Raw genomic sequence first — 23543 nt, 5'->3', positions numbered from 1 at the left:
AATTGGCCCCACACACGGAAACAGATTCAATTTGTAATTGGCCCCACACATGGATGTGATGTGGTGTTGGGCATAGACTGGCTAGAGTTTCACAACCCGGAGATAAATTGGAAGATGGAACAAATGACTTTTAGTGACCCAGGGTGCAAGCACCACGTCAGCCCAAACTCCCGATCGGGGCTGGATGAGGATAGAGTCATGGTGGTGCAATTAAAGGGGCCCTACAATAGGACAGGACAAGCCACAGCTATGCAGCCGGCAGCTTTCCCGCCCTGCTACTCTGATTTAAAGGAGGTATTTGAAGAAAAGGAGTGTGACCTATTGCCCCCGCATAGAGACACTGATGGTCTGCCCCCCAGAGCTCAAAGGGACCTAAGTTACTAAATAGATACAATTTTCAACCTAACCTTACTAATAGCAATGCAACTCCACAACAGTGTATATATATTTATATGGATTAACATTGTAACTGAATTCAAGACTGTTTCTGACACCCCGCTCTTCAGCCAAGGCTATCAGGGCGGCTTACAATTTGTAAATTAGACATTAGGATGTCATATTGAGGAGGGAGCAAGCTTGTTTTCTGCTGCTCCAGAGAACAGGACCGGGAACAATGGATGCAAGCTCCAGGAAAAGAGATTCCAGCTCAACATTAGGAGGAACTTCCTGACAGTAAGAGCTGTTCAGCAGTGGAACAAACTCCCTCGGAGTGTAGTGGAGTTTCCTTCCTTGGAGGTTTTTAAGCAGAGGCTGGATGGCTATCTGTCAGGGATGCTTTGATTTGGATTTCCTGCATGGTAGGGGGTTGGATTGGATGGCCCTTGTGGTCTCTTCCAACTCTATGATTCTAATTTAATAACCCAACTCAGAGTGTTTGGAAGTATGGGTCTGTTTTCCCCCTCAGTCTTCTGGCTTTTGGGGGGGAAAGCCCTATTTTTTTTTATTTTCTATTGTTTTCTTTTGTCTTCAGATGAGCCTCTTGATGTTTGGGTGGATGGGTGGATAGGTCATGTATTTTATTAATTTTATATATCTGGCCCATTGGCTGCACTTTCTGTGCCCCCTTCTCTGACCTATAGCTGTACTGAAAGGTTTTTGAAGGGGGTTTGCCTGCCACATTCAAATGGCTGTCCTTGTCCTGGTTCAAGGCAACCTCATCTGATGCCACCCTGCGGCCTTGTCTTCTCTTTACATCACAGGGAGCCTGAAAAGAAGCCTGCCGGTGCCCTCTCCCCTCCCTCAGGAAGCCCTAGCCTGCCCCCTCAGAGCACGGCCATCCGTACCGGGCATTTACCTTACTCTCTGCTCTTTGGAGTCCTCCTGCAATGCTTAAAGCAGGTGAGTGGTGAATCCAAAATGTTAGAAATTGGGTCTTGGGATTGGAGGGGTTATAATGCCAAGCATCATGGAATCAGAAGGATGTGGGGTGAAGTGCTGTTGGCAGTACCCCTCCATTCAGTTCATTGGAAATCTTTGGGACTAAAAAGGGCTGGGTTTTATTCTCTCTCTTTCTACGAGTTTTTAGCATCATTTACTTTTAGAACAAGGAACTAATAAAAAGTGTTCCTTTTAAAGCTTGAATGAAAATAAATTCAAAAAAATGAGCACTAAATACATAATTCATAATGAGGAAATGATAGTTACCAGCTTGAAACCAGCATACATTTCATTTATGTTTATTGATGGTGGATCATCAGAGTCTTTTCCATCTTCTAGACCTGAGGGTCAGCCTGGGGCTGGATGTGTCCCATAGGTCCTATTTTTAACATGTTCCTCATTTTCTTCTTTCTCTCTAGGAGACAGACTGGAAAGTACTGAAGCTGGTTCTGAACAAATTGCCCAGGTCTTTGCAGTACAAGGTGCTTTATTTGACCTCCCCTTGCAACATTGACCAGCTCTCTTCAGCCCTCTGTAATATGGTAAGAGTGTGTCTGTCCCATTGGTTCTTTGCCATTTTTGGTCTCTTTGTGTGGATGAGCCATGATGTCTCCATTTGTAGTTGTTATCTGCTGTCAAGCCAGTTTTGACTTATGTTGACCCTCTGAATGAGAGACCTCCAGATCATCCTGATATCAACAACCCTGACTTGGTCTTTTGAACTCAGAGCAGCCTTGGCGTTTTTGATTGAATCAATCTATCTCTAATGTGCTCTTCTTCCTTTCCTACTGCCTTTCACTTTTCCCAGCATCTTGGACTGTATTATTTGTAGAACTTTCCTCCAGCACTATTTTTCCAATGAGCTGATCTTTCTTTACTATCCAACTTTCACTTCCATATACAGAAATCAGAAATGCTATAGTGTTGATGATCTTGACTTTGGTATTCAATGATATAATTTTATATTTACATCTTATCTGGCTCCTTCATAACTGCCCTTTCAAGTCCTGGTGTTCTTCTAATTTTTTGACTATATTGTCCATTTTGAGCAATGACTGAGTTTAGTGTTGTACAATAACTATGTTGTGTGTTTTGCCAGCTTACAGACAAAAAGATGACCGAACGACTAAGGGGCATCCCAGAAGGACTTTCCCGGAATGACTTGCACCTGGCTGTGGTTCCAGTCTTGACTGCTTTGATCTCTTACCACAGTTACCTGGACAAAGCCAAGCAGGTATTAACTCTGCAGGAAAGCATGGCTCTGGTGATTGAAATGTCCCTCCCTGGTGCCTAAGGGTTTATGACAAAGGAAGGCTCAATAAAAATATATGAATTCTGTTTACAACTAAATGTAACATAAAGGTGGGGAACAAAAACAGACTTGAGGAGCTGTGTGCAGCCCTGAAGCCTTGCTTTGCCCACCCCTGCCATTACCCAATGGTACCTAATTGTCATAATGCCAGAACCATGTTATGCTTTCATCTCTTCCATCACCCTGCTCTTCTCTTCACTCCCAGCGGGAGATGGTTTACTGCCTGGAGCATGGGCTGATCTATCGCTGTGCCAACCAGTGCGTCGTGGCTCTGTCCATCTGTAGTGTGGAGATGCCGGATATTATCATCAAAGCCCTGCCTGTCCTGATCGTCAAACTGACCCATATTTCAGCTACAGCCAACATGGCCATTCCACTGCTCGAATTCCTTTCAAGTGAGTTGTGGCATCCTTCTCTCTCTTAGGCTTATCTCCTAGGATTGGGAGGAGAGCACCAGAGAGGGAACACATCTGTAGAAAATATGGTCGCTGTTTTAGGTGCACTGAAGAGCAGGGTAGGGGGCTGTAGCCCTCCAGATACTGGTGGACTCCAGTTCCCATCACTTCTTGCCAGTTTGGCCAGTGGTGAGAGACGATGGGCATGGTAGTTCACCAGCATCAGCATGGTTCATCTGAACTATCGAGGCTTAATTGGGACATCTCATTGCATTTCTGCCAAAACACAGTTTGCTTTGGAGAAGCCTTCTTGGTTCTGCAATTGTTCTGCTATTTTAGTGTGGGGCAAGAGATATTGTGAAAGGAGCCTGAGACCTCAAGGCATCTGTGAAGACATTGTAGAACTTCTTGTGTTTTTCTTGGGATTTGTACCTCTATCTGTAATTGGAAGACCAAGCTGTAAAAGCGTGAGGGGGCTGAGGGTGGCATGACGGGGGAGGTCTTCTTTTGTAAAAGTCCTTACTTGTGACTTGGCTCCTGTGGGTTGAATTTGGGTCTATTTTTAGCCAGGCCCCCCAAATTTCTAGTAAACATGGTGGCCAGCTAGCTCACTCACTGACTGGATTTTCTCTTTCTCTTTCTTTTTCTTTCTCTTTTGGAAATATTCCAGCACTGGCCCGACTGCCTCATCTCTATAGGAATTTTGCCGCAGAACAGTATGCCAGTGTGTTTGCCATCTCCCTGCCCTACACAAACCCCTCCAAGTAAGTGGGGAGGAGTTGTTCTTCAAATGATCCTGTGCCACTTGGCAGACAAAACCTCCAGGCTTTATGTTGTTGTTTTTTTAGTCAATTGTCAGGCCCTCAACCCCTTTCCCTTCTATCCCACATCCCCAGTAACAGAATTTAAAATTCCAGATTCTTAGCATCTCAGAGTGCCTCATGGTGTTTCCTCATGTTGACTTAAACAGAAGTTAGACCAGTGTAAATTCTCTTTCAAACATTGTGCAAGGAGCTATCCAGTACCTACTGCCATAATGGGTTTCCCCAGGTTGCACAATGGCAGTCAAGTGGGTCCAAATTTACCCTCCCAAGCCAAATTGGCTGTGGGTGTGCCTTAGGAGAGCTCCCTTATGCTGTCACCCCATCTCCCTCCTGGCCCTCAAGCAGAGCCACATGGGCTGGATGCTTTTCAAGGGCATCCCTGCGCTGAGATTGTGCTCTAATAGTATTTTTACTTGGCTCCTTTTATTCTTTAGTAGGGAGTTATGAGTGCCTGTGGGTCACTGCTCACTTCTGTTGAAACTGCCTTTATTAAATAATTTCCCCAGGTTTAACCAGTACATTGTCTGCCTGGCGCACCATGTTATAGCCATGTGGTTCATCAAGTGCCGCCTCCCTTTCCGGAAAGACTTTGTACCCTACATTACCAAGGTGAGCTTCTTGTGCAAAATGAGAGAAGGATGGGAGGATGGTGTTAATAATAATTAATTTGTTTTATTTATATACCGCTATTCCAAAGATCATAGCGGTGAACAGCAAGTAAGCTAATTAGCAAGTAAGCTAATTTGCCCCCAACAGTCTGGGTACTCATTTTAGCGACCTCGGAAGGATGCAAGCCTGAGTCGAGCTTGAGTCGTGTTGATGGACCAGGGAATGGATTCAGGATCAGAGTGTTCAGGGTGGTGAGCTCTTCTTTTGAACAGTACGTCAAACATAGGAGGGGACTTCTTGCAGTGGCATTGCAGAGCCATGCTCTTGTGCCTTCCCTGTGGCGAAATGGTGGTGGTAAAGATGATGTTGATACTTTGGTCGTGTGTGTGTGTGTGTGTATTCCGCTTTCCCCCCAGTTCTGGAACTCGAAGCAGCTTTAAAATAATAAAAGCAGATAAAAGTCGACACCACTAAAATGTGCAAAAGTTAAAATACGGTTAAACTAGCTGTAGAATTAAAAGCATTTTAAAAGCATGTGTCCTCCTAATTGAGAAAACCAGCGGTATGTAGGGAAATTATCCATTGTTGTGGGAGGGGTACATCCTTGGATCCTTCACAAGCTGTTTAGGTAACCTTCATAGGTTTCCTGTCCTAATGGCGCACTCCCATTAGGTCACAAATAACTCTACATGATAAAGAGAAGCAAAACCCTACTTTTCTCCATATTCCTTTTGGGAATCTAGCCCTAGAGAAGTTGGATTCTATTTCCCTTAAAATATTCTGTTCTAGCAAGGGTTGCACATACACTGATCATTGCATTGTGTGTGTTTTTTCTTGTGAGGTGGGCTATTTTACTAGGCCAGCCTGATGCCACTGTTGGTCATGCCAACTGCACCAGAGATCTTTTGTAGTCCAAAACATCTGGGATGTACCACCCTGGAGAAAGCTGGACTTGGACCTATAGAGTTACATTTGACAGACTGAGCTCTTTTTTGTGTTCCTTGATTGGTAGGGTTTGCGATCAAATGTCCTCCTTTCCTTTGATGATACCCCTGAGAAGGACAGCTTCCGTGCTCGTAGTACAAGTCTGAATGAAAGGCCAAAGAGGTAAGTTGGTCCAGGTTGCAGAAGAGAAGGATCATTTCCCCCTCCTGATTGGTCTGTGTTGCGGCCGATAACTCCAAAGTGAACTTTCATATATCAATGAAGCCAGCAGTCTGATCCAGCTGAAGTTCGAGTCTATGCTCTTCCGCCTGAAAATTTGTGAGCTTCCACTCCACTAGAACAGCTTTTCAGAAATTATTAACATCAGACCAGCCAAATTTGCAGTTAAGAGATGAAAGTCAGCAGAAATGCTTGAGAAGTTGTTCCAAAAAGCATGGCAGTCAATTGGACAGCCCTTCTGTTGTTTGCAGCGGCTGTGTTTTGTCAGTCAGCTACTAGTGCTTCTGCTTTAGCTTCAGAGAAAGACAGATCAGCCCTGTATTGCTGTCTGTGCAAGAGCAAACACAGCAGTGCTTGGATAAGTGAGTGACCCAAATAGCTAGTAGTCGTCCTGGAATGGTCTTTTCCCTTTTCATCTCCTGACCTGTTTGCACCTCTAGATTGTGTATCCCAGTGTGATTGTCATTTGAATCAGTGTGATCTAAGTTCATCTCTCTGAACTATTGGCAAGGGGTGTGTGGAAGGAGAGTTATTTAAATTGCCTTATTTCATCTGTTCACCCAGAAGAGGTTTAACCTTTGTGTTTACCAGTGACACCCAAGTTGCTTAGGTGTTTGTGTGTATATATATTATTCAACTATAACTGCAAGTCTCCAGAGGGCACAACCTACCCAAGCAGTGCGGTCCTCCAAATTGTTCTGTAACTGCAAGGTAAAACACATTAGGAGAATTCAGAGGTGGGAATCATGTGGCTCTCTGAGTGCTGCCACAGTACAGCTCCCATCATTCCCTGTGCTGACGAAGGCTGCAGGGACTTGCAAGTCCAACAGCATCTGGAGACCTTCAGGATTCTCATCCCTGCTCTAATGTTTCTGAGTTACAAACTGGATTCTATACTTCTCCAGTCGACCCTTCATGTGTTTCCCATTTTCTTCTGTGCTGTGGTTCTGTCCTCCTCACTTTGCCTTGGCATTTGTAATTTTCACTGATTTGGAATACTATTGATTTTATAAAATTGTTTGGTTAGCTCTTTTCAAAGCAACACCTCATTTGGTTATAGCCACAAGCTGTTAACCACACAACCCATGTCGCTTTGAGAGCATCCGTTTTGCAAAGAAACATCCATGGACATTTCAGTGGTTTCTACGGTTTGCCTCTAGCCATAAGAAGACCCTTAAGAAGTTCCAAAGTGTGTGCTGTATTGTAAAACTGAAATGTATTTGAGTTCAGTTTCAATCCTGGGACTTTTTTGTGGAGGGGAAAAGGTTTTTGAGGCAGCTCAGGTACAAAACATGGAAACATTAACACAGTTTGAGTTTGTCTGCTTTTATAAGGAGATATATCCTGACATGATAGAAGGAGTGGTGAGGTGGGTTACATTTAAGTGGCAAATCACATGGCTTCAGAGGCTTTGGGAAGTGGGATTTGCCATTTGGGGCATCAGTTTTTTTCAAGGTGCAGAGAAGGATAGGGAGGGGCATGACAAACTTTAGTTTGTACTTCTGGGTCTGGCTTGAGTAAAAAGCCGTTTTTAGTTGGCATCAGAATGACTCCCCAGTGTCAGACTTATGGGATGCCACAGCAGAGAAGGCCCTGTCCCACTGGTGTAAGTCAGAGGTAGGTCCCTGCAGCAGATCTCAGTCCTTCCGTTACAGAGGCCCCAAGCCATTTGGGGTGTTTAAATGCCATTCCTTGCTCTCTCACTTTTTATGCACTCCCAAGTAGCCACAGATCTTCCCTACCCCTTGTACTGTAGTATTCCAACCAATGCTCTCAATCAGCTTTCGTGTTAATTTGTGCTGATTTTTATTTGTGTGTGTTTTCTTTTAAAGTTAACATTTATCAATCTGGGCCGGAGTGGGGGTGGTATTGGCTTTCTGTTGGCTTTTGTTCTTGAAATGTTTATGCTTTTAAGTTTTGCTTATTTGTTTTTAACACACCCTCCCCTCCTTTTTTTTCTTTTTGGCACCCTTTCTTTTGCTTTTCTTTTCTTTTTTAATTTTTTACATCACCTGCTGGGACTTTGGTGGCCTTTCAACTGCTACCCTTCCAATGATTTCTTTCCACTCACAAATTATTACACCCTCTTTGTGTGGTGGGGTCTTGGTGCTGCTTCACCTTAGTAGTTTTAAAATAGCCAAAAGTGCCAGGCAAAGCTTGAATAACTCTCCTCCAGTGAAAGAGCTGAAAGAACCCTCGCCAGCTGATGCCTTCCGGTCTCGCAGCATCAGCGTCTCTGACCATGCCGCCCACAGGTAGTCATGCTTGGTAAATGGGAAGGCTGGGAACGATGTGGTCTTCTGGGCCACGTTGCTTTGCTGGCCCTTGGGGAGGAGAGTGGGGGGTGTGGGGTTTGCATGCCGGGATCCTTGCATGACATCCTTAGAATTGACACAAACCTATTCACACATTCACACCGGGTTAGTTTTGCCAAGTGGCCCCTTGCATGTCTTAAGACAAAACAAGTTGTTCTGGGTTTAGCGTAAAAATGCCGTTACAATAGACTTGGTATCTGCTGAGGTTTGGTCCCAGGACCCCCTGTGGATACCAAAATCCATGAATCCTCAAGACCCATTATATATATTGGCTTAATAAAATGGCAAATGGCAAACAGCAAGGTTTCCTTTTTGGGGATTTTTTTTTAAATTAAAGCTGTGGATAGTTGAATCCGTGGATAAAGAATTGGTGTATATGGAGGGCCAGCTGTATTAGTTTAATCTATTAAGTCTTTCAATGTGGATTTAAGAGGAAGGTGGGAACTGCATTGCCCATAGACCATGCGTGGCCCTGTTTTAGAAATAAACAGCCTCTCCTGGCCCTAAAATAGCCTAGAGGAAATTTGGGGGCAAGCTTCCTCCTTAAAAAAAATAATTGGTCCATGGGGAAGGGGCCTGGTTGCCATAAACTTCAGGACTGGTTTAGTCCTGTTACTCTCCTGTGTTTCAATCTGTACTGATGGATGTTCATTGTAGTGTTTTCTAACCCTAACAGTGTGATAGCAAAAGGCTGAAACTCTTTATTCTCTAATCAGCCATCGTAGTTCTCAGAGGTCTCATCAGGAATTGATTCAGAAGACCTTGGATGTGACCCATGAGCTGGTCCCACTTCTACAGGTCTCATTCTCTCCAGACCCATCTCCTAGCTGTTTAGGGGTCAGGCAATGCTATTCTGAACAAATCCTGTACTTTTGCTTTTGCCGTCCATCCATGCAGTTACTTCTGAGTCACATACAGTCTCTCACATTCACAAACCCAGCATGGGTTCTGTCTGTCAGCTTTGCAGAATGTCTGTTGCAGAGTCAGTTAAACAGATGGCAGAATCTGATGTCCATAAAACCAAGTAATCTCACCCCCCCCCCACCTTGCACATAAGCACCCCCAGCCCAGCCTGCTGCATGCTTTCACAATCACTAGGTGCCCATCACACTTTTTGGTTTGATATCCGAACTCATCCTTTATTTCAGTCGGATACAGACTTCCATCACCAGCTCCAGCCTGGGGTCGGCGGATGAGAACTCGATGGCCCAGGCAGATGACAACCTAAAAAATCTCCACTTGGAATTGACAGAAACCTGCCTTGACATGATGGCCCGATACGTCTTCTCCAACTTCACCGCGGTGCCGAAAAGGTTGGCATGGTCAAAGCTGCTCTAAGCCTGGGTTTCCACGTGCCTTTCTCTTTTCCCTTTCAACTCCTTTCTCTTCTAGGTCTCCTGTGGGAGAGTTTCTCCTGGCTGGAGGGAGGACCAAGACCTGGCTGGTGGGGAACAAGCTGGTGACCATCACAACAAGCGTTGGTACAGGAACCAGGTCACTTCTGGGTCTGGACTCTGGGGAGCTACAAAGCAGCACAGAATCAAGGTGAACTTTATTGCATCTCTCATCCTCTGCAAGCACTTTAAAAGAGAGAGAGAGAGAGAAGCTTTTGGGAAAATGGGAGCTTCTCGATATGTAAAATTGTGTGGTTGTGAGAAAGTACAGAATACTTTCAGGTTTTCCATTACCTTTTTAATTTTCATCCAAGAAGAGGGAAGGGACCTTTATTCCCCTGAAATCACCTTTTTCTGCTGAATTCCCAGATCTACAAGGGAATCGTTTTATAGCTCAGTCACCCAAAGAGCTGTAAACAAGGTCTCCAGCTTTCATCTACTTGCCCTGTACAGTTTAAAAAGAAGAAGAAGAAAAAAATCAAAAATAGTATTAATTTTAAGACACCAAAATTGTATTGGTGACATTTTTTTTTTGCAAAGAAGGATTGCTACTCAGATGTAAATATTCCACGTACTCTGAGCCTACGTCTTCTGGGTTTGGGGGGTGTTTTGGAGTACCCTTGATTCTGCAGCCACAAGAACTCCTGTGGGTATAGGACATTTTTATACTCTGAGATACATTGGGATTTCCATGGTGTCAGAAAATACTCCAGATTATGCCTGTCAATGCAAGGTTTTTTGAAATCTACCTGGATGAGTGTTAATTTTATTTTTCTAGGGTAGAACTCTGGGATGGTATTGTTGTATGGGCCAGCTGGAGGCCTGTAAAATCATCCTCAAGAAGGAGCTGGAGCCATGTGTGTGAGTGCGATCTTGCTCTGGAAGAATAAAAAGCAGATTTCAAGTCAGTTGCAAAAATTTTTTTCATGTGATTTTGCCATATGTGAACTCATAAGCTGCCTTATAATGAGTCAACCCTATGATCCGCCTAGCCTGGTATTTTTATTCTCCACTCTTCAGGATCTCCTCTCTTTTTTCCTGATACTTACTCTAATCTTTTTATTGGGAGATTTCCAGGGAATGAGCCTGGAACCATCCACATGTAATTGTTCCAAATTAACAGTCAAGACAGTGAGTACTAATGATTTCTTAATGAACTGACACTCGATTTGCTTCTGATTCCCAGTTCGGACCATAACTTGCAAGTCAGACAGGCAAAAGAGGCACCGGCCAAACTGGAGTCTCAGGCTGGTCAACAAGTGGTTCGAACCCGCAACAGAGTCAGGTCAATGTCTGGTAAGGAGCCATGGATATTTTGTTTGTGCATGTGCTTCTTCCACTGAGCTGGAGGCCCTGTTGCATACATGGTTGTAAAAACGAAATGCATGAATAAATGAAAGAATATTTGCTTTGTAGCTTTGCTCTTAAATGTTAGCCTGCTGACATTATCTAGTGGTAATGCTTAAAAACGCATTCGGGCCTAAATACTCTAGAGGACACCAAATCCCGTCTGAGCTTGGAAACTGAGCAGGGAAACTAACTTGGAAACTAGCATTGAGGCAGGGCAGTTAAAGTGGTATCAAATTGTATTAATTCTGCAGTGTGGCAGCAGCCATTGTCTTAAGGACTTTGATTCCCCTTTGGTGTCACTGATGGTTGTTTTTGTGTCTTTTGCTTCTCAGGTGGCCATGCTTTAAGGGTTGGTGCATTAGACAGCTCCTCCTCCCATTTCTCAACCCCTTCGATGCCCCAGGGACCTCAGGGCTCCTCTGCTACTCGGTCAGACAAGGTAGTTTCTGGGGCTCTGCAGAAGGAGAAAGCCAACCTGGTAGCCTACGTCCCACTCCTGACCCAAGGATGGGCTGAAATACTGGTGCGGAGGCCAACAGGTAGGTGGGTGGGAAAGTGTCCTGAGATGAATAGTATTAGAAAATAGGAGGTGCAGTTTTCCATACAACTAAGCATAAAGAGCTCTCTTAAATGCGTTTTAAAACTAATTCTATTGTGGCATGGACAAGGAATTCATTTCCCTCAATCTGGTGAGAAGATATGATTAGTGCAACTAGCTAGCACTTTTAGCACTTTTATCTCTCCCTGAAAGGCTGTAGAGGTGAGTCTGTTTCTCGGTGGGCTTCCGCTGTGTTCCAAGAGTTTGTCTCTCTGTTCCAGGTAACACTAGCTGGTTGATGAGTCTGGAGAATCCGCTGAGTCCCTTCTCTTCGGATATCAACAACATGCCCCTGCAGGAGCTTTCCAACGCCCTCATGGCAGCTGAGCGGTTCAAGGAGCACCGGGAGACAGCCTTGTACAAGTCGCTCTCGGTCCCTTCCACCAGCTTGCCCACGGGAACGGCCAAGCCCTCCCTCCTGCAACGCTCCAACACAGGTGAGGCAAAGCAGTTGTCCACCTGAGAACTGAGACATCAGGACAGAAAGGTGGCAAGGTAGCAGCCACTCTTCCCAAGGGAAAGCAGTTGTGATGGCCTTGCCTTGGCTAGGAGGATGGGAAAAGAACACTTGCTTAGGAGAATGAGAGATTCAGTGTATCTTCCAGATTTTGGAGCAGGCCCTGCCATGTATTTTTGGTGGCAAGGCTTCTAGAAGCTTTAAAAAATCCTCTAGATTGAGTCTCCCTCCTCAGTGTTTGTTTCTCCTTCTGCCGCGTGAAGCGTGTCTTCTTTGTATTTCTGTAAAGGTTAATCCGTGCAACCTCCCTATGGATTGTCCCTCGAGATTAGGACTTTGCTTGCTTTTCAGAGTGGCCACAATCTGCCATCTGAGGAGTGAGCACACTCCATTTGCTACCTTGCCTCCTCCTTTATGCCAAAACACATACCTGAAGGCCTTCCCACCAGCTTCCCACTTTCTCCTTTTCTTCTGTGTATTCCATTTCAACCAACTCCTCTGGATGACACCTTAAATTCTGTGCCTTTTTTTGGTTTGTTTCTATTATTATTTATTCTTTTTTTGTTTTCCACATAGTCTCTTTCTCCTTCTCTCTCCTTCCCTTTTGATGTAGCGCCTCCCTTGATTTTCCCTTCACAGTGGCTTCTTTCTCTTCTGTGTACCTGACCAGTTCTCAAGAAAAGTTGTACAGGAGCATTTCTTGGGCAGGTATACGTGCCTATACTTACAGGAGGTTTGGTTTTCCTTTCTTTTTCTTTTTTAGGGCAAGAGATTGGGGCGGGAGCAGTGATTTGTATAGAAAGAAACACTGCTGTGATTCCTCATGCTTCCATCCACCCTTCCCTTGTCTTTCTGTCTGTCTCCAGTTTCATTGCACTCAGCAAATGGTAACCAAAGTAATGAGCCTGGACAAGTCCAAGCCAGACCAGGCCTCTCTTTTTTGGGCCAAAGACCCTCGGTGGAAAGAGTTCAGCATCAGCAAGGGCTGGGTGAGAGCTTTAGGAGGATCCTATAGAACACAGAAAGGGTAAAACGGACAACTGGTATGAAGTTCATGCACCACACAGCTTTAGAAAAATAGTGGTTGCCATCCCACTTTCTTACTGCTACAGTTTCCCTTCCAGTTTCTGAACCTGTCAGTCACAGTTTGTTTAGCTGTTGTTGCAGTGGCCCAAAATAAGGGTACACGTTTAACCTCTTTAACTGAAAGCAGGGTTGTTCAAAAGTCTACCAAGAGGCTGTAGTGGATATGTAGGAACATAAGGGCTGTCATCTTGGACTAAGCCAAAGACTCATTTAGTCCAGCATTCTCCATCCAATTGCCTCTGGGAAGCCCACTAGCCAAGACATGAGTATAACTTCACCTTTTTTCACAACTTCTCCATGGTCTTGCATTCTTATGGAGGCTGCCCTCTGTGGTCCTTTCAGAAGTCCAGTTCACACACGGATGCCTAGAAATGGATCAACAGCCCATTGCTTTGATACAGAGAATGTGCTTTAATCCACCTGTGTCTCTTTGAGTGACAAGCGAACCTCTAAGATGGAATTTATGATGGTTAGTGGCTGTGTTTGTGGAGGTACTGTTAAAATCTCTCAGAGGGACCTCTGCCATTCACCTGTTGTCTGTTCATCCAAAGAGTAAAACCTGGGCTATAAGGAAATGAGGCTCCTAGCTTGAGGCATTTGAGAACCAGGAATAAAGTTCTCCTGGGTCTTTCTGGCTTGGACTGTTGAGCAGATCAGCATGTTTTCATAGGAGAGGCATGGCTGTGTACATTCGGTGCTAACTCTGACCCTCTGCTTTGTGATAACGTTTTGAGATCTCAAGCTGCAGCTGGTGTCCCACCTCCCTGCTGCTGTAGTGATGGTCTGTTTTTCCATGCTCTCTTTTTTGGGATGTGTGTGTGATTTTTGCTGATAACCTTTATGTGTCAATTTCGTTTTTTCCTCCACCTCCCATGTTTTAACCTTGCTCTTTCTGTCTATCAATAGAATCTGCTGTTGTTCTAGAAGAAGGAAGCCCCCCAGACTCTGATCTGAAAGAAAAGGCGTCTCACCCAGAATCTCAGGAGATTGAAGACTTTGAAGGTGTCTGTCCTGACCAAGGCCTTGGGGAGGAGAAGTTGAACAAAGGCCATGGGACATACAGTCGGGTAAGGCCTCTTTTTTCTGACACAGTTGCTCAGTAATATGAGGTCTGTCAGGCATTGGGAAGTCCAAGGGAGACCATTGAGGGGCATTTTTTACCAAGTTGCTGGTTCACATTCTTCCTCTTCTTCCTTTGCCTATAGTCTTCTTCAACATCCAGTCAAGAGGAAAAATCCCTGAAGCCAGAAGACTTGGCATCCATCGGCATTCCCATTGAAGGAACCCGGAACCTGGAAGACAGCCGGGCTTTTGAGGCCCTCTCCTTCCAACCTTCCCAGCCCCTCAGTAAGTCCAGCTCATCTCCAGAGCTTCAAACTCTTCAGGAGGTGCTCAAGGATCCTGGTGGTGAAGATCCGGCTGGAAAACTGAGCAGCGACGTCAAATCCAAGTCCCAGTCGGGACACTTGGAAGGAGAGACAGCGTCCAGCTGGTTGGGCAAAGGAGAAAATGAGAAGGCTGCTGGAGGAGCCAGGGTGGGGGGCAGTGTCCCTGCCTCTTCCCCCCATTCCCCTACTGGTCATCGCCCCCGCGGGTACACCATCTCCGACTCAGCCCCCTCGAGGAGGGGCAAGAGGATTGAGAGAGACCCCTTCAAAGGCAGGGCAGCCGCCTCCAATGCAGAGAAGGTGCCAGGAATCAACCCCAGGTGAGTCCTTGGAAGGTTTTCCTTTGGCCTGATGTACAGCATCTGCCTAAAGCCTCTATTATGTATCCAAAATAAATCAGATAGCTTTAGCAGATGGAGTTATAAGGCTAAATTTTGTTCTTAGCCTCATCTATAGTAGAACCATTGCATCATTTGGATTTACATCACCATTGACCAGTTGCTACTCCTTTAAAAGAGGGGTGGGCATTTACAATGTGTTCAGGGCATGATTTTCTTCCCTTGGGATGCTTTGAGCTGGGTAGACATTGTTAGGTTCCTTCAAATTAGTAACACATGGCAGCCCTTTCTTAGGATATAGCCAGACTTTGCCACCTTCCCAGTGCCTTTCTTTCAATTTGGCTAATGCTTGAAGCGTTCTGAGTGTTCTTCACAGTGTGTCTGTGAATTCCTCTAGGGTTTGAAACTTTTTTCTTTTGAAAATCCCTTGTATGTTTGGCCCTTGCTGCTCCCTTAAAAGGAGGTTTAATGTTGGTCTCTCTCCCCAGTTTTGTATTCCTGCAGCTGTACCACTCTCCTTTCTTTGGCGATGAATCCAACAAACCCCTCTTGCTGCCAAATGAGGTAGGTGGGAGCATGCCCTTTTATATACTAAACACACAAAGCAAATGCAGGTAGAAGCAAATCCACTTTGTTGAGGGTGGCAGAGATTTACAGGGTGGACTCAGGGATATTTTTGACTAGAATATAAATCCTAGCAAAGGCACTTTTGGAGGCTGTAAGTCCCAGACAGAAACTGTTGAAGGAACCCTGTCTGAAAACAAAAGCTTTGAGCCACGATCCCAGAATACTGAGAGTATGAAAACAATTCAAACCTACACTTAAAAAGAAAGTCGCAAAGAACAATTGTATCTTTTTCTGGACTTCGATATTGTTGTTTCATTTGTTATTATTTTAAACTTGGGAGAAATAAATGCCCATTAAAAAGTGTCACGTTTTAATTGTGGGTAGGGGCGATATGGACAGCCAGTTCTCTGAGGAAAATATTTTGGTTGCTAAATTAGACTATGTCTGCCACTCCACTCCACTTATTCATTTTATTTATTTTCATCCTTAGACTTTTGAAAGATCTGTTCAGCTCTTGGACCAGATCCCTCCCTATGACACCCACAAGATTGCTGTGTTGTATGTTGGAGAAGGCCAGGTAAGGACAGGTCATGTACGCTTTGTTCACCTCAAGACAGCCTCCTGAGAGTTAGTTAGTCCCCTTTGGCATTTAGGGTGAGGAGGAGGTGACCCTCTCTTTGCATCGCCAGGCTTTCCATGACTTGCACAAAATGCGTGCACAAACCTGGTATATTTCTTCCTTTGTGATGCAAGGCACACTCCCACACAAAGCAAATAGAAAAGGAATGCTTGTGGAATCCAAAAGACAAAACCCCATACAGTTGTGGTTGCTAGTGGTTAGGAATAATAATAATAATAATAATAATAATAATAATAATAATAATAATAATCCAATGGGAAAAACTAGGAATCTAATCTTAAAGCATTCAGCGAGGAAGTCACAGGATCCCTGACGGAGCAGGATGGGTTAACCCATTCATGGATAGCTCCTTCTAATGCTATAGAGAAGCTAGTTTTTGCTAGAAATGAAAGATTGCTCTGGCTGCAGTGAAATCCATTCCCCACGTCTCATCTGTCTTTACTTTTGCTCTCCAACTCTTAACCTTCCCATCCTCCTTCACCAGAGCAACAACGAACTGGCCATCCTATCCAATGAGCATGGCTCCTATCGGTACACAGAGTTCTTGACCGGCCTGGGCAAACTCATTGAACTCAAAGACTGCCAGCCAGACAAGATTTACCTGGGCGGTCTGGATGTGGGCGGCGAGGATGGGCAGTTTACCTACTGCTGGCACGATGACATCATGCAAGGTATTTTATTTTATTTTATTGGATTTATATCCTACCTTTCTCCCAAAATGGGAATGCCAGGATGAGAAAGAAGGGGAGGGGGGCTTTATGATAGGAATGGATTCAAGGCTTTTCACTCACAAAAGGGTCAACATAATTTTAAGGCAGGGTGTCCCAAGGGTCTGCCTGTCATGACAGCACAGGCCCTTCCGTTCAACAACTACAAAGGCACTCAGCAACTATAAATCCCAGCAGCCTTACCCAACATCTTCCTTCATCCCCCCCCCAATCTTGCCCACAGCCATTTTCCACATCGCTACTTTGATGCCCACCAAGGACTTAGACAAGTATCGTTGCGACAAGAAGCGGCACCTGGGGAACGACTTTGTTTCCATAATTTACAACGACTCAGGGGAAGACTTCAAACTGGGAACTATCAAGGTAAAGGAAATGTCTGGCACAATTTGGTTTTGGGTCTGATGTTATACAAGCCTAGGTTACCTGGGGATATCGAGGGTGACCCCAGTCCTGTTGAAGCTTCAAAAGCTTGCCAGATGCATAGAAGCTGAAGCCATTTTCTTGTAGGTAACCCAAGCACTGGTTACCAAAGCCTAACAAAGCTATCTCTGGTTGGCCTAACAAAGCTATCTCTGCTTTATGGGTTTTGTTGTATTTTGCTGCATGGCCAACATGGCTACCCCTGAATATGTATCCAAGGAAGAGTTTCTCATTCTCGCCAGCCTGTTCCAATGCACCACCATTCTCCTTTCCAGGGCCAGTTCAACTTTGTGCATGTTGTCATCAAGCCACTGGATTACAACTGCAACCTGCTGACTCTCCAGTGCCGGAAAGGTAGGCCTGGTTTCATGCCTTTCTCTTTCCAAGCCCATGAATGGGGTTCCCTGCACAATTATCTAGCAGACCGAGAGTTGCAGAATGTAAGGAATTGAGCTTCTGGGTTCAACTTTGGAGGATTTTAAAAAAGGCAGAATATAAAGTGGAAGAGAGATGTTTAAATTAGACGCTTGGTTTGAACATTCTGCTTTTTCTGTCTCCGATAAATAGATATGGAAGGACTTGTTGACGCCAGTGTGGCAAAGATCATCTCTGATAAAAACCTGCCATTTGTAGCCCGTCAGATGGCTCTACATGCCAATGTGAGTCCCATGTGTGTCTGTATGTGTGGTGTGGGGGTTGATTTCTTTTTGCACTTCTTTGGCATCAGTTTCCTCATAGCCTGGAATTACTCTACTGTGTAGGAGATCCATTGGCTTGCACAGGATTAAAATTTGACCAATACTTGCAAGGCTATGGGTAGCTTCAGGTTGTTACCCTGCCATGGCATCACACATTTGTATTTACACTAGCATAAAGACACCAACCGGATTCCGGCCAAGGTTTCATTTGGATCTTTCAGCTAAACTGAGGGCTCTGCTTCAGCTGTGCATCTCCTGGCCAGCTAATGCTGACCCTTTTTGCTTGCCTCTGTTCCCTTAGATGGCATCTCATGTCCACCACAGCCGCTCCAACCCCACGGATACCTACCCCTCGAAATGGATCGCTCGGCTGCGTCACATCAAGAGGCTCCGACACAGGGTGAGTGGTGGGTCTTGTTCTCCCTGCCGTTGATCCCCCCAAAGTTTTACATTCCTGGTCTGACACACAGGAAATATGCTCAATAACAGCATTCCGCCTCCATCTTACCCCAGAAAGACGTTTTAGAATTTATCCCCTTCGAGCCCTCTTTACAGAGAGCCATTTGGGGGAGACTGGAAGATGTTATATGACTGGGAGGAACATCACTTGTTGAACTGGAACTCTTCCTTGCATTCAGCCTTATCCATGTGGCTCAGCAAGTGATTCCTCCATTAGCCTTGTACTGGGTGTGGGCATAATAATGACAGCCTAAAAGCCAGGATCCTAGATCAAAGGGCACGGACCATCACCTTTTACACATAGAGTTCCTAGTCCTCCTCTCCTCCAAGGAATCTGTCTGGCTAAAGAGACACAATCTCAGCTGTGCCTCTGAGAGCAAAAAGGAGGGCAGGGACCAGGCAGGGCTTGTCCTGAATGCAGTTTTGTAGCTGGAAGAGCAGTGAGGTCCCGCTACTGGATCAGAGAGCAACCTTCTCTTTCCTCAGCTGGTCACTGCTTGATGGTCTCAGTTTCCCCAGTCACCCAGTTGGTTTCTATGGCTGAGCAAGGATTCTAACCATGGTCTCCTGGAGTCCTAGTCCGCCACTCAAACCACAACCCCATGCTGGCTAGCTTCTTGTGTAAGATCCAGAAATAAGACACCCATCCACCTATGTCTCTTAACAGGCTCCCAATGACTGTTAACTACTTCTTATGTTTCTTCCAGATCCGGGAGGAAACCCAGTACCAGGGATCTGGTTTTCCTACCATGCACCCTCCTGTCCCTACAAAAGCTTCTGCCCACATCCCCCAAGACCCAGCTCCTACCTATGAAACGGGGCAAAGGAAACGCTTGATCTCCTCAGTGGATGACTTCACAGAGTTTGTTTAACACAGCTTGAGTCTGGGCTGGTGTCCCCCCAGACTCCCAACGGCTGACTTAGAAGGACTTGCTTTCAGCCCTCACCCCAATCCTGGATGTGTCACCACCATTTTGACCTCTGTTTGATTTGTGGCCTCACTGTGACTTTACTCACATGGTCTCTTTTTGGTAGCTGCTGATCCTTTGATACCACAGAGCCATTTTGACTCTGGGTTGTTATTTTTAACCAGCGCCTTTGGGGTAAGTGTCTCCAAGCAGGTGCGGGTGCAACAGGGCTGTGTGATGCTTGTTGAACTGGTGAGACTGACAGTCCTGGAGTGTCCCTGTCCACAGTCCATCCGTGGCCATTTTCACAAAAATCTTACCTTCAGGTGACGGCTGGTGATTGGCTTTTTCTAGTGGGCAGGACAGGAGGAAGCGAGGAAGAATTAAGTTCTGCAAGTCTAAATAGTCTAGCTTTGAGGTTGGTTTAGATGCCCAAAGTGGAGACCTTGGAGGCATTTGACATTTGGGACTGATCTTAGGTAAGCCTTTGCTTACGTCTCCCAGCAGAACTGAGACCTAGACTTAAATTTAGGGAAAAGAAAGGTATTGTGAGAATTTGAGATAGAGGAATCCCCTGCCTTTCCTTTGTTGAAGTACATGGAACCTGGAGGCTTGCTGGGAAAAAACGTGTCACTCCTGCTCTGTCTTCACTGGCCTAGGATTTTCTCTTGCAGTAGGAAGAGGAGGTGGCTTTTGCTGTTGCTGAACCCAGAGGCCCTCAAGGACTTTGATGGCTTTCTTTATCACTGTTCTTCCTTGGAAAAGTGTGAGTGGTACAGACTCTAAACTCCCTCCTCAGGAAGGAATCATTCACCCATTGGCCAAAGGTCCTCTGAAACTTCTTGACTCCAGTCTTATTTGGCAAATAATGTCTTACTATAACATTGTTCATGGAATAAAGGTCTTTGAATGGCCTACTGGATTTCTGATTGATGGCGGCATCATCTCAAGCTCTGAGTGATTAGCTTTTTCAGATGGCTGTTATTGTGGAGCAGGATTAATGTTGTGCTGTGAGGCCTCTCCTAGGATGAGAGAGCCATGTTCCCTGGTTCTGGTCTAAAAATTATTCACTATACACCATTGGTGCGTGCATTCGAATCATTTCTGACTTAAGAGGATCCTGAGAACCTATCATGGGGTTTTCTTGGCAAGATTTGTTCAGAGTGGATTTGGTTTTGCCTTCATCTGAGGCTGAAATAGTGTGACCTGCCTGGGGTCGATGGCTGAATGAGAATTAAACCCTGGTTTCCAAAGTCGTAGTTCAGTGCTCAAACTGCTACACCACCCTGGCTCTATTCCTTCCAAGAGAGAAGAAAAAGAGGACGTCTGTAACATCTGGGTTCTGTTTTTGTTTTCTGGAAGAGACCTGTGGACGGGGCTCACTGACAGTTTGTCAGATCAGATCTAAAGCTCAAACACTTCAACAACGCTTTTAAAATCCCTCCCCATTGAAATAGTGTAACCAAATGATTGGATAAACTTTCCCACCATTGACCAGTGGTTATGATGCCATGGCCGAGTATCCGGGGGCAATCTCTTGCTCACCAGCCCTTAGTCAAAACAACCTGCCATCAAGAATTAAATCCTCAACATAGCAATCTATATCTCTTATCTTTAACCATCTCTCTCTCATTATATATATATATAAACTTTATTAACCTCTAATATCAAATTATAATTAAAGACTATATACATAAAATAGATTTAAACCAAACTTTTTGCAATCCCCCCTAATCATCCCCTTCTCCAGAGAGTTCACTCCCTCCATATGCTTTCTCTAGCTGGCTCCAGCAAATTCTGAGCATTAGAAACACATTACATTAACCCCTCGCGCCATGTCTTTACTACTGCCCTGCCTATGTTGTCTTTATTATAAATTGATTTTAAAACTCTTTTAATTGTAATATATTTAATTCTTTTTTAAAGGGCGGGGGGGATATTGTAATTGTATGTGTTATCATATTGTATGTGGATGTTCTAGTGTGAGCCACTCTGACTGTCTTGCTACAGAAGAGCGGGATATAAAGAAAAGTTTTATTTATTAATTTATTTATTTTTCAACCTCCTCACCTGAGACCACATTTTTAACTACTCTATATCCCATCACTACCTTTAAAAACCAAAAACCAAAACTTTCTGTCAGGAATTCTATTCCTGACAGAACCCTGACTCCCTGGAAAGGGATGTGGTAAAAGGCTTCCCATTTGTATTGATGTGTATTTTATTAGAGTACTTATACCCTGCCCTTCAGCCCTAAAGGCTATCAGAGCGGCTTACCATTATTATTTTTAATTAGACGGTTGACCATTTTTGTTTTGGAAACTGGTGTGATTCCTCTGAAATGGTATCAAGGCTGCCTGAATCCCTGCCGGAATGAGATCTGTAGTTGTTTGGCTAAGACCAACTCCCTTCCGTCGGCTATTTGCTGACCATTTGTGGAATGGTTCATATGGCAGGATACCCAGGAGCATGCGCCAGGAATGTACACGGGAAGAAGGCCCGGCAGATGTTTTGGGGAGTTGCCCCTCAAAAAAATGGGTTAGCTCTAGGGATGTCGCTTCAGGAAGGGCAAAATGAAGGCATTGCCCCCAAATAAGAATATTGCTCCCTAAATAAAAGTATTCCCTCATTCCCCAAGTCTTTAGTGTTGCAGTAGCTTAAAACTCCACCTGAGCATTTAGAAATAGTTCAGGGCATCCCAAGAAAAAGGGTCAGGCCAGGCAACCCAGGGAATGCAGATGCACCAAATAGAAAAAATCTAAGCCTGAATGATGTTCAGTGTCTCCTTCTCTGCAGTGCTAGAAATTTGAGGACTATGGGGATATTGCAAAGTTGGGGGCCAGAGTTCTCATTTAGAAGGGCCATGCCCTCATTTTGCCATAGATACATCCCTGGTTGTTGTCATTAGGCTGTCAGGATGTTTAGTGAGCGTCAGTGGTATATATCCGAGCACTTTATCCAACCAAAAATAAACCAAATAAAAACATTTTTTTCTTTTCATTAAGCGAGACATTTCCCATCTTTGTTACAACAAAACACACAACTCTTTATTGAGCCGTCCATTATTTCTTTTAATTCGACTTTGTCACATTTGTTTTCGTTTGGTTCCCCCCCACGTTACAAAAGAACAAAAAAAATTATTGTTTTGCGCAGGGTTTAACATTATTAAGCATGTCGCTTCTTGTGCTACCGGAAGCCTTTCATCAAGCCAGAAAATCTGGGTTGCTGTTTCCCCTTTGTTTCAGTTGACAAGTTCTGTTCCGAGAAGCGAGTGGCTGCGTTCGGTGGGATTCGGGCGTTAAAATAAATAAGAAGCCACCCGGCTTGTGAGCGTGAAGGCCAACATATACATTCAAGAGTTTGATCTGGCAGGTAGGACAGAACATGGATTCACTGCTGACAGGGAGAAAGGGATGCGGTGGCACACGATCCACACCGGAGTAACAGGCCAGTTCTATTCCAGAAATCCTACTAAGTTCATCCAAACCAACTCCTTCCACACCACTCTGTCATTCTAGAAACACAGGCCCTCCTTAGCGCACCAAGCACAGCTGGTTTTGCTAAAGCACCCACTTCTCTGGCCTGGTGCTTGATTTATCCCTTGTAAATACCCACATAACAAACTATGAGAACTTTTAATTGAGCTAACAAGTGCAAAAGTCTTTCTTCTTTGCATCGTGTATTCCTACACTAATGGGGTTGAACTTCAGGTCCCTTCCCATTCTGTGCTCCTCTCTGGTTTATGTTTCTCCCCATCATCACCACCTTTAGTGACTTGCCTTGCACACATTGGAACCTGTTTTCTTTGTCTTATCAACACTTTTTTTTGTTTCCTCTGTGTGTTGAACCAGCAAAAAAAAACAACCCCAAAAGACCAAGAAAAGAAGGGGGAAAGGAAGCACAAACATTTAGGATAATAAACGTCTGCAATTTTCCTTTGGATGGTTGCAAAGTATTCCTCCTCTCCTGGCAAATGCCCTCAAACATCCTATTTTTCTCCGTAACTCTCTCCCTACCTCTTAGCAATCTTTCCTGTTTCTCTCAAAAGAAGGAAGCAAGTGCATTATTGTCTTTATTTTGTACCTGATGATAAAGCAGCTTGGAATAGTTTATATATAAAAATGAGTTTTTGTTCAAAAATAGCACCCTTATAAATAACGAAGTCTTATAAAAAAGGGGAATGTAACCCTGTTGGTTACATCTGAAGGGGAAAAAGTGTGATTAGGAAACAAATTGTTCCAGGAAAACACAATCTTGCTTTTGCCACTCCCAGCAGTGATGATGGAGTCGGGTTCTGAAAAGGTCGCTTGGGTAAGGCCTGGTCAGAAACAGGGCTTTGATACCCCCTTCTTCCTTTCAGACTTGGCAACTTCTTGGCGCCGTTGTGCGTTGGCAGGGAGTTCCAGCTCCTTGCCCAGGAAGTGAGGCACACATAGAAATAGTATCTCCCTTTGGCGGAAACCCCAAAAAGACAGACTGCCCACACCTTCCCCAGCCATTTCAGCAAAAGTAGGCC

General features: G+C 44.7%; 1 protein-coding gene across 7 annotated transcripts in view; it reads left to right on the top strand.

The window, feature by feature from the left end:
- Positions 1–19941, top strand: part of TSC2 (TSC complex subunit 2) — a 30502-nt gene extending 10561 nt beyond the window's left edge. For 2 of the 7 annotated variants that reach the window (XM_089540767.1, XM_089540768.1), the window contains exons 19-42: positions 1200–1338; positions 1797–1919; positions 2477–2611; positions 2895–3084; positions 3755–3848; positions 4415–4517; positions 5530–5624; positions 7805–7936; positions 9145–9309; positions 9389–9541; positions 10577–10686; positions 11073–11279; positions 11560–11775; positions 12435–12503; positions 13788–13948; positions 14087–14589; positions 15096–15171; positions 15665–15751; positions 16299–16485; positions 16766–16905; positions 17238–17316; positions 17530–17621; positions 17962–18060; positions 18827–19941. In XM_089540767.1, coding sequence (XP_089396893.1) covers positions 1200–1338; positions 1797–1919; positions 2477–2611; positions 2895–3084; positions 3755–3848; positions 4415–4517; positions 5530–5624; positions 7805–7936; positions 9145–9309; positions 9389–9541; positions 10577–10686; positions 11073–11279; positions 11560–11775; positions 12435–12503; positions 13788–13948; positions 14087–14589; positions 15096–15171; positions 15665–15751; positions 16299–16485; positions 16766–16905; positions 17238–17316; positions 17530–17621; positions 17962–18060; positions 18827–18991 — 3520 coding nt within the window. In that variant the 3' untranslated portion in view covers positions 18992–19941. The remainder of the gene's footprint in view (positions 1–1199; positions 1339–1796; positions 1920–2476; positions 2612–2894; positions 3085–3754; positions 3849–4414; positions 4518–5529; positions 5625–7804; positions 7937–9144; positions 9310–9388; positions 9542–10576; positions 10687–11072; positions 11280–11559; positions 11776–12434; positions 12504–13787; positions 13949–14086; positions 14590–15095; positions 15172–15664; positions 15752–16298; positions 16486–16765; positions 16906–17237; positions 17317–17529; positions 17622–17961; positions 18061–18826) is intronic. The other 5 variants (XM_089540769.1, XM_089540772.1, XM_089540771.1 and 2 more) reach the window with 5 other exon arrangements.
- Positions 19942–23543: the final 3602 nt, after the last annotated feature.

This window comes from Sceloporus occidentalis, unplaced genomic scaffold (genome assembly GCF_023333645.1).
Source record: "Sceloporus occidentalis isolate IW3139 unplaced genomic scaffold, rSceOcc1.0.p SCAF_10, whole genome shotgun sequence".
NCBI lineage: Eukaryota > Metazoa > Chordata > Lepidosauria > Squamata > Phrynosomatidae > Sceloporus > Sceloporus occidentalis.
Note: the sequence above shows the minus strand (reverse complement) of the source record. Positions and strands in the feature narration are given on the sequence as shown.